General features: G+C 44.5%; 1 protein-coding gene across 1 annotated transcript in view; it reads left to right on the top strand.

Moving 5' to 3' along the window:
- Positions 1 to 7051, top strand: part of DNER (delta/notch-like EGF repeat containing) — a 449127-nt gene extending 442076 nt beyond the window's left edge. The window contains exons 12-13 of the mRNA XM_006866792.1: positions 3847 to 4093; positions 6940 to 7051. Coding sequence (XP_006866854.1) covers positions 3847 to 4093; positions 6940 to 7051 — 359 coding nt within the window. The remainder of the gene's footprint in view (positions 1 to 3846; positions 4094 to 6939) is intronic.
- The last annotated feature ends 3804 nt before the right edge of the window (positions 7052 to 10855 follow it).

Genomic DNA, 10855 nt, shown 5'->3' with positions numbered 1-10855 from the left:
GTTTTGTTCTGTTGTACATAGGGTTGCTATGAGTCGGTACTGGCTCATTGGCACCTACCACCACCACCAACATCACTGAGAACAATGGATTAAACATGTAAATACGACTGTCTATTTGACATCACTGCTTGGGCATCCTGTGGAATTGACTCTTAACTTAAGAAGACCTGAATGAAATGTGGCATCATTGTCGACCTCATGTTCAAGTCCATTGTTGTAGCCTCTGTGGTAATCTATCTCACTGAGTGTCTCTCTTGCCCTCCCTGAGCCTTGTCTTCATCAAACACAATGACATCCACTGGTGGTAGATCCCTCCTGAAGATGGGCCCAAAGCAAGAGAATCACACAGTATTCTGTTGGGAGCCATAGGTTTTCCTTGGCTAACTTTCAGAAGTAGTTCTCCAAGCCCTTATTCCTAGTCTGTTTGGGAACTCCATAGAAACCTGTCCACCATGGATAACTCTGATGATATTTGAAATACTGAAGGCACAGCTTCCAGCATCACCACATGCAAACCACCAGAGTATGACAGATGCGCAGTGCACCTGGCATCGAGTAGGTGCTTAGTTAAAATTTGCTGAAGGAATGGGTTCCTATAAAGGAGATGGTCTGTGCATTCCATTGTCTTTTTCCCACTCATCCCTCTTCTCCAGATTACAGAGACGCTGGAAGCAGTCTCTGCCAGACCCAAAGCGCTGCCAAGACCAACTGAACAGGACTGTGTTTACCTCTCTCCTCAAGCCAGCTCACATGCAGGCAGACAGAACAATACAAACTATGACAGCACATAAGGGAAAAGGTGTTTTGTGAAGCAAGACCCAGGGCTCAGCTGGCAGCCATTCTCTTGGCAACGGCCAGTATGCATGGAGAAGTTTTCCTGGCTGAAAAAAAAAAAAGCAAGCAAAACTTCCTTGGTTTCTGAGCACTACAGCATTCTCTGGTTTAATGGGGCCCAGTGTTCAGCTGAGAATGTGATAGTTTCCATTTTGCATCAATGAAAAGAAGCTCTGGTGGTGCATTGATTAAGTGTTCAGCAGCTCTAACCAGGATGTCAGTGGTTCAAGCCCACCAGCTGCTCCATGGAGAAAACATGTGGTACTCTGCTTCCCAAAGATTCCAGCCTAGGGCAATTCTACTCTATCCTATAGGGTTTTTAGGAGTCAGAATTAACTCGAAGACAGTGGGTTTGGTTTATGTTACTTCCATCCCTGTATGACACAATTTCAGTCACTTTGCCCATTTTCTCAGTAACACAGGTGGACACATGAACAAGGCTCACTCCTTTCTTCCAAGTGCATTACACAGAAGACAAGGTAGTGCATTTCACAATATGTTTGGGAACTCAGATGAAGTCTACTTGTAACCGAGCAGAGATTGTTGGCAGACTGCGTTTCAGTCTCCACTTGACTGCTGACTCCCCGCCTTACCTTGAGCATCACCTAACTCCAGGTGATAGTTTTGTTGTTGTTGCTTTTGTTACATGCCATCAAGTTGGTTCCGACTCATATAAGAGTGACCCTGTATAAGGTTTCCAAGGAGCAGCTGGTGAGTTTGAACCACTGACGTTGTGGTTCAAACCGACCTTGCGGTTGGTCCAGTGCTTTATGTTACACCACCACCTCAGGGATCCAGCTGATAGTTTGTTGTTGTTGTTAAGTGCTGTCGAGTCGGTTCTGACCCATAGCGACCCTGTACAGGATTTCGAAGGCTATAAATCCTGACGGGAGTAGAAAGCCTCATCTTTCTCCCGCAGAACGGCTGGTAGTCTCGAACTGCTGGCCTTAAGATCCGTAGCCCTAATAATCACCATTTTATTCACTCACAAATATTTTGAGTCAACTGTTGTTGTTGTTGTTGTTGTTGTTAAGTGTCATTGAGTCAGTTTTGACCCATAGCGACCCTGTACAGGGTTTCTGAGGGTGTAAATCTTTACGGGAGTAGAAAACCTCATCTTTCTCCCGCGGAGCAGCTGGTAGTTTCGAACCGCTGACCTTAAGGTTCACAGCCCGATTCGTAACCACTACGCTACCAGAGCTCAACTGGTCCACCAAAATGTTATCTTACTGAAGCACTTTGGAAAATCAAAGACAGCAGACAAGTGGAGTTGAAACCAAACTGCAAATGACTTTACAAGCCATCAGATTGGCCTTTGCCCTAAGTGGCTCTTGTGTCTTAGTACATGATTCATGTCATGGAACTCCCACAGGGCTCCCAGCAAAGCGATGACTGGCTAGGATGGTGCCTGGCTGAGAGATGGAAGCTATAGCCACCTGGTACCTCCCAGCCCAGCTGCAGAGCAAACACTGCTTCCAGAACAGCCCCCTTCAGTGGTGTCAGAAGGCGTTAGATGACAGAGACGGGATCCAGGGTAGGGAGAGCAGAGAAAGCAGTGGGTTTCGAAGAGATGTTGAGAAAATTTCCCCCAAAAGTCTAAGCAGCTTGGAACACAGAGTTTTAGGAAATGGAACTGGTGATCAGAAAGGCGTGCAGTCTTGGCAACTTGTCAAGAAGTTGGGACCCAGTAGAGCAGGTAGCTCCACCCCACTGTTTCTGCACAGTGATGGTCCCGTGTATGCACAGTGTATTCAGCATCTATATGATGTTGTTGTTAGGTGCCGTCAAATCGGTTCCGACTCATGGCGACCTTATGCACAACAGAATGAAAACCTGCCTGGTCCTGTGTCATCCTCACAATTGTTGCTGTATCTGAGCCCATTTTGCTTTTGCAGTGTCTACCCATCTCACTGGAGGTCTTCCTCTTTTTCATTGGCCCGCCTATTTACCAAACATGATGCTGTCTTCAGACACTGGTCCTTAAAAATTCATCAGGAACTTATGTGAGCCTACCACAGCACTCAGAGCAGTCTAGCGAGTCAGAGTAGAAATGTGCTTACTGGCTGCCCTCTTGTTGATGAGGAAACCCAACCCAACCCATTGCCTTCGAGTTGGGACTCATAGGGACCCTACAGAATAGACTAGAATTGCCCCATAGGGTTTCCAAGGGTGTCATCTTTATGATTTATGGAGCATGGTGACACTATAGAATAAACACTGTAGTACTCAAATGCAAGGTCGGTGGTTCAAGCCCACCAGCCACTCCTCAGGAGAAAGATGAGACATTTTGTTCCCACAAAGATTTAAAGCCTCGGAAACCCTATGCTGTGATTTGGAACTGACTCCATAGTGCTTAACAACCACTGTCTTTATGAAAGCAGACTGCAACATCTTTCTCTCTTGAAGTGGCTGATGGGTTTGAACTACTGACCTTTTGGTTTTAGCAGCTGAGCACTTAAGCATTGTACTGCCACATTCTCAGCTGACCACTGGGCTCTAGCCTACAACTGGACTTCTCAGCGATTGGTGCAGTGTTCAGAAACGAAGGGAGTCTCGCTGCATTTGTCAGCCATGAAAACGGCTTGTCTGTGTCTGTGTGTACCAGCTGTTGCCTTGCAGAATACCCTTCTTCTTCCTTCCTGTGCTATGTGAGCTGCAGTTGGTATTGCTCTGTCTGCCTGTGTGTGAGCTGTCTTGGTGGAGCAGTGAACACACCCCAGTTCAGATGGTCTTGCAGCTCCTTGGGTCTTGTGGGCTCAGGCAGGCAGATGGAATGGCAGAACCCATTGTTGGGGGTCTCACTCAAGCACTGAGGAACTGGAAGGTCTGGGTGCAGACGTGGAAGCCCCCTCATAGTAAGGGCATTTGCCCTTGGTGTGGTTTAACCTTAGAAATTAGTTTTTCCCACTTGGGGTGGGGGTCTTTAGATTTTGAGTCGTCATCATAAGGAGGGAATAGACCTCCATGTTGAAAAGCCCCTAACACATATTTGGTCATTCCCTGTGCCTCCAGATCTGCAGTGGAAGTCTGGGCACATGGCGGAGAGCCTCACCAACATGCCCCGCCACTCCCTCTATATCATCATTGGGGCCCTCTGTGTCGCCTTCATCCTGATGCTCATCATCCTGATAGTGGGCATTTGCCGCATCAGCCGCATTGAGTACCAGGGTTCTTCCAGGCCGGCCTACGAGGAGTTCTACAATTGCCGCAGCATCGACAGTGAATTCAGCAATGCCATCGCTTCTATCCGGCATGCCAGGTGGGTGGCAGGAGTCTGAGTGGGGAGGAGGGGAGTTGCTTCTCAGACATATATTCTGGATACTGGGGTTCTATTAGCCACAGAATTTTCCCACCAGGAGAGGGTGAGCACTCAAGATGGTATTTTGAGCAAGATCATTAGGTACCTGTTGTTAAGTGCTGTCGAGTCAGTTCTGACCTACAGCAACCCTGCGTAGTGTTTCCAAGGCTGTAAATCTTTACAGGAACAGAAAGCCTCATGTTTCGCCCGCAGAACCACTGGTAGTTTCGAACTGCTGACCTTGAGGTTAGCAGCCCAACTTGTAACCACTACGCTACCAGCGCTCCTTTTTCTTGTCATAGATGCTCCATTTCGGATAAAGACCTTTGTAACTCACCTAAGGAATTTGGACTTCCAGCCTCATGGTGGGCAGTTTAAACCCATCAGTCACTCTGAGGGAGAAAGATGGAGGTTTTCTGTTCTCATAAAGATTTGCAGTCTCAGAAACCCTGTGTAGGGTTGCTATGAGGCCAAATCAACTCATTGGCAGTGAGTTTGTTTTGATTTTTTTTCTCTGCACTCGTAGGTTTGCCATGCAGGGTTTCCAACCCATGTCTGACTTTAAACCTTCAAACTCCATTTTCTAGTGCTATGCAAGTGAAGAAAACCAAACTCACTACCCTGGAGAGTCCATTCTGATTCATAGCCACCAGATAGAGCAGAGTAGAACTGCCCCATAGGGTTTCCGAGGCTGTAAGTGGTTTGGTGTGGCATTGTGAGTTAATGCACGGGACTGCAAAATCAGTTTCAACTGCAAGGTTGGTGGTTCAAGTCCACTAGTCGTTTCTCGGAAACCCTATATACGGTTGCTATGAGTCATAACCGATTTGATGGTACTTAACAACAACAAGTGGGTTATACAGGAATTTATGGAGTCCTGGTGTGGCTGTGGGTTAATGCGCTGGACTGCAAAGTTGGTTTGAACTCCAAGGTCAGCAGTTCAAACTCACCTGCTGCTCTTTGGAAACCCTATACAGGGTCGCTGTGGGTCAGAAACGACTTTACGGCACTTAACAACAAAAGCAGCATCAATAAAATCTTCAGAGAAGCAAATTGCCTCATGTCTCTGTCAAAGCAGCTGACAGGTTCAAACCATTTACTTTTCAGTTAGCAGCCCAATTAGTAACCAGCTGTACCACCAGATGTCCTCAGTGCAAGCTGGTCTTACTGTAAGCAGGCTCTCTTGGTAATGGGAGTCTTGGGTGGTGTAAATGGCTAAAGGCACTCAACTGCTAACCTAAAAGTTGATGGACCAAATTCACCGGAGATACCTTGGAAATAAGGCCTGGAGACCACCAGTCAGAGTCAACTTGATGACAATGGGGGGGAAATGTATTGAAGTCTTTCCAATATTGCAGTCATGGTAGTGGGTTTTTTGGAGGAGGGGGAAACATAAATTCTTTAACCCTGTGTTTTGCCTGGTGCCTGTCTGGCATGGTTCCTTTCAACCCCAATTCAACAACCTTGCATGAATTAGAATATATAATCGTGAGTGTTTGAAGCTAAAGGATCATATGAAATACACACTTTCTCCAAACTTGCCCACTGGATTCAACTTCTCTCTATACAAGGGGGTGATGGCGTTTCAAAAGATCTCAAATGAATGGACAGAATCAGACAGAAGTCAGGATGCGAAACAAGCCCCTTCCAGTCCGAGGGACCCAACCTGTTGTTGTTATTAAGTGTCTTTTGGTTCTGACTCCTAGCAGCCCCATATAGCGTTTCTGAGGAGTTGCTAGTGGGTTTGAACTGCTGACTCTACAGAGCCACAGCAGGAACTCTTTAAGATGGAAGCTTCTTCAACTTCTTTTTTATTGAACCCTGGTGGACTTGAAACAGTTAAAAAAAACAACCCCAAATCAGTAAACTATAACCTGGAGAAGGGGTGGTGGTGGGTGGTGGTGGGTGGTGGTGGGTGGTGGGGAAGATTGTTTAAATCACACTGCACTTCTAAAGAAGGTGAGATCTGGCCTCTGAAGAGACCACCCAGAAGTTGCATTTGCCTATTTGAATAATCATGGTCTAAGGCTGGCTTGGCAGGAAGCCCTGGGACTGCATTTCAGCTCTCCAGGATTCTGGGCATCCATCTCCCCTGATGTCCAGGGAATTTTGATATATACAAATCTGTTGGGACAAAGACTTTGTGGGCAGAGAACAACAATGCCTTGTGTGTATGTGTCAGAGTGTGGAGGAGGAGGTAGTGGTGGATAGGTGGGATTCAGGGTGGGTGCTGCCCCATTGTGGGCAAGCCCCTCTTTATTTGAACCCTTTCCTCCCCCTGTCCTTGTCCTTCTGTGGGGACTTCAGCTGGCCTTCCAGCCTGCACAATTCTCCTGAGAATGTGTCTGGAGCCCAGTGTTTCTCCAAGGCCAGTGAAGGTCTCCCTGGCAGCCTGTCTGTATTCTAGGCACCGCTGTGGATGTAACATCATCTTACCTTCCGTAGTTATGGGTCTCAGTAAGAACAAGACAAATCAATACACGCTTTCTTAAAACCAAGTGCAAAATTGTCACGCCTGAATGCTTGGCCAACATTTCCCTTAGAAGCTTTAACATTAATTTGAGCTTTGTGCTTGCTGAAATCCATTTTTATTTCCTCCTGCACGAAAGACTAATGTTTACACGCTTTTTGTGTTGAGTCTCAGAGAGTGTTAAATTTTGGTACATGCTGGAGAATCTATTCTTGGAATATTTTTATAGTTCCATTTGATTCTTGAATATAAGTCATTTTTACCACTGGCCTTTAAAGCTAAGACCCGAGGCTCTGTGTTTTTCTAACTCCAGTCTTTGTTCTTGGTGTGATTTCAGGTTCGGAAAGAAATCCCGGCCAGCGATGTACGATGTGACCCCCATTGCCTATGAAGATTACAGTCCTGATGACAAACCCTTGGTCACATTGATTAAAACAAAAGATTTGTAATCTTTTTCTTTCTTTCTTTCTTTTCTTTTTTTTCGAGGTGGGGTGGGGTTTATTTTTCAAAAAGATGGGATACTTCACTCATTTAAATATTTTTAAGGAAATAAACAGTGTAAGAAATTTCAAAGTTTAGCTGCTCAAGAGTTTTCAGTAGAATATTTAAGAACTAATTTTCTGCAGCTTTTAGTTTGGGGGAAAATATTTTAACAACGGAATTTGTGAAATCCGTAGACTTTGTTTTAATGGATTTTCAGCTTGCTAAACCGTATGTTCCTAGTTGTGTGTGCTTTTTCCATGGTAGACACTATCATAAAATCCAGATCTGTTCCTGGACTTGCTACACAGTAAGTCTAATCAAGGAAAAGTTTCTAGCTAACGTGAGTGCTGGCTTTCTGAGTAGAGTTAGGAAAAACTTGTAGAGTCTGATGCATAATACAGTATAACTGTTACTTACAAAGAATTCTGAAATATTCTTTTGTTTTTGAAAAAAAATAAAGCTAGTTAAAGTTACTATTCCTAACCTGACTGAAATTAACCTTTGCCTTATTCTGTGCATGGGTAAGTAATTCGTTTCCGTGCTGTTGTGTTGAACCTTGGGAAACATTCTTTTGAGGTTTTGAGTTTTTTGGTTGTTTTTGTTTATTTGTTTTCATTTTTTTGTAATAGTCAACAAACTAGGTCTTGAAATAAAACAAAACAAATGAAAAAAACAAAAAACAAAAACACTACACACCACAAAATGACCTGTAATGGAGGCAAGTTAAGAGCAAGTCGAATCTCTTTTTCTTTAAAATGTCGAGATTTTTATATGAGTAAGTTACAGTTTGTGTTTGAGGTTTTGTGGTTAAGAGGTAGTAAGTTTAGTAGAGGTCTTGCGACTTCAGTAGTGTGTATTTCTCATAGTGCTTTCTTTATGGCCAGGACATTTTTGTGGCTGTATTTGACTGGCAATGTATTTCTTCCACTCCCTGCTAATTTCAAAGAATATTGAATAAATGTTACCAAGTCAAAGATGCATTCGACTCTCTTGTTCATTTCAAATGATGTAACGCATTTTGGATTTTTTATCGATTGTCAAAAAAAAAAAAAAAAAATCCCTCTGTGTTTAGATTTTCAATATTTCAGGAATTACATCTGTTGATCCCTTGTGGGCACAAGTGTCTTGCAATTGTCTGTCCAGCATTGTAGGGTAAGCACTGAGCTTCTAACCACAAGGTCGGTGGTTCAAATCCACTAGCCACTCCTCAGAAGCCCTATACAGATCTTAACAACAAAAGCAGCAGCAGCTAACCTAGAAATGGGCCATTTGAATCCAACCTTCATGGAAGAACAAACTGGCAAACTATTGTGGTAAATATGGTAGGCCATTAGCCCTTAGGAACAGTTGTACTCCATGACCCGAGGGGCTGCCATGAGTTGGGGCTGACTTGATGACAGCTAACAACAACAACAACAACAACACATTTCTAATGGCTTCCAGGACCATTCCCTGAACCTTCTCTGAGGTCCCCTGACCTGCTGGTCATCGTAGAACAAGCCAGTGAACCATTTCCAACTGCTTATGAACATGAAAGGAGCTCTGATAGCGTAGTGGTTACGAATCGGGCTGTGAACCGCACGGTCAGCAGTTCAGAACTACCAGCTGTTCTGCGGGAGTAAGATGAGGCTTTCTGCTCCCGTAAAGATTGACAGCCTTGGAAACCCTGTACAGGGTCGCTGAGTTGGAATCGACTCTACAGCACATAACAACAACAACAATGAACATGAAGCTTCAGTTACCATATAGTCTACCCTACCTCACAGTGAGCCAGTATGTGTCAGAGTATACCTGTGTTCTAGTGACTGGTTTTCTTAAAGTTGATCACCAGGTCTTTCTTATGGGGTGCCTCTGGTGGGCTTGAATGTCCAACATTTTGGTTAGTAGCTGAGTGTGTTCTCTGTGAGCACTCTACAGGGACCGGTAAATATGAACGGTGGGGAATAAAACCAATAATTCTTGTTTTAAATTTCACATCACCATGTGCCAGCTAAATGCTAGGGTCAGTGGCAATCCAGAGATTTCCCAGCTGTGATCTGGCTTCAGGAAATGTCTTATCCCAGGCAATTCTGTATCCGTGTGAAGAAACAGGCTTAGCGAACAGGTCCTGGGGCCCCAGAGATTGTTAAGGCAGCTTACAGCCACCCTATATTCTATCCCATGTTCTGGCCAAACACTTCAGGGCTGTTTGTCACATTACATCCTCATATGGGAATGTTTGAGAGGACCACAAGAGGCCTTGAAACTTAGCGCTAGGGAGGATTTTGTGCATCAAAAAATGGTTGTAGAAGTATTTCCTTCTCTTAGAAGCAAGGGTGGTGAGACTGGTAGCGTAGTGGTTACGAATTGGGCTGCTAACCTGAAGGTTGGCGGTTCGAAATTACCAGCTCTTCCATGGGAGAAATAAGAGGTTTTCTGCTCCTGTAAAGATTTGCAGCCTCAGAAACGCTGCATAGGGTCGCTATGAGTCAGATCCGACTCCATGGTACTTAACAACAACTTTGGACATGTCTTAAGGAAGAACCAGTCCCTGGAGAAGGACATCATGCTGGGCAAAGTAGAAGGTCAGCAAAAAAGAGGAAGATGTACGATGAGCTAGACAGTGAAGGCTACAATGGCGCAGGACTGGGTGGCACTTCATTCAGTCATGTGTAGGGTTGTTGTGAGTCCGAACTGACTTGAAGGCACCTAACAAAAACAACCTCTCTCCAAACATCTGTCCTCAGTCCTATAAATGACACAGAGATGTGCCCACACTCTGATGAGTAAAGGATGTAGTTCAACATGCTAATGTTTTGGGTTTGTTGAAATGTTTGGAAGTGAAGTAAGAACAAAATATTGCCATGCATGTTGAGTATCCATGGAGACACATCTACCTGAGAGTGTCACTCAGACCTTATTTACGTTCATCTTCCTGTAGCAGAGTCAGCTCTGCTTGGTGAGGCAGTGCATAGATACCTTTGTTAGCAAGGAGATTGTCTAGAGGCCCTGGTGTGAGTTGAACTCCATATTCCCATTGGCCCCTTATCACCTTCACCTGGACAACATATGGGCTGCCCCATCTCCTTTACTTATTGATCTTCATTTGGAAGTTGCAGCTATCAAAAAAAAAAACAAAAAACCCAAATAAACAAAAAAACAAAACCCACGGCCCTTGAGTTGATTCCAATTCATAATAAATCTATAAGGCAGAGTTGAACTGCCCTCGTGGGTGTTTTGAGGTTGTAAATCTTAATAGGAGCAAACTGCCTCATCTTTCTTCTTTGCGGTGGCTGATGGGCTCCAACTGTTGACTTCTTAGCCTCCCAATGCTTAACCCACTATGTGCCCAGAGCTCTGTAACAGCCTCTCAAATAATTTCCTATTCCCTATATATGTTTTAGATTTTGTTCTTTATTCTAAAACTCCTTGAAATTGAGATAAGTATATATGTAACAAAGTATTTGGCATTTCCACACCCTTCACGTGTACCTCCCAGTGGTATTACTTGTATCCATCGTAGTCTCCAGCTGTCACCATGATCCATTTCCAAATTTTTCCATCACCCCTAACAGAAAGTCAGAGTCCCGGCCTTTAAGCAGTGGGTCCCCCTTTTTTCTTCCTTCCCCCCACTTCTGGTAACCAACCACTAAGATACAAGGACTCTTCTAGATATTTCATGGAGATGGGGACATACCCTATTTGTCATTTTGTGATTAGGTCATCTTCCATCGTCTGTGTATCCCATGTGTGCATTATCCATTCATCTGCTGCCACCATATGTGATTGCT

Source organism: Chrysochloris asiatica, unplaced genomic scaffold, assembly GCF_000296735.1.
Source record: "Chrysochloris asiatica unplaced genomic scaffold, ChrAsi1.0 scaffold00096, whole genome shotgun sequence".
NCBI lineage: Eukaryota > Metazoa > Chordata > Mammalia > Afrosoricida > Chrysochloridae > Chrysochloris > Chrysochloris asiatica.
The sequence above is the reverse complement of the archived record's forward strand: the minus strand, read 5'-3'. Positions and strand labels throughout refer to the sequence as shown.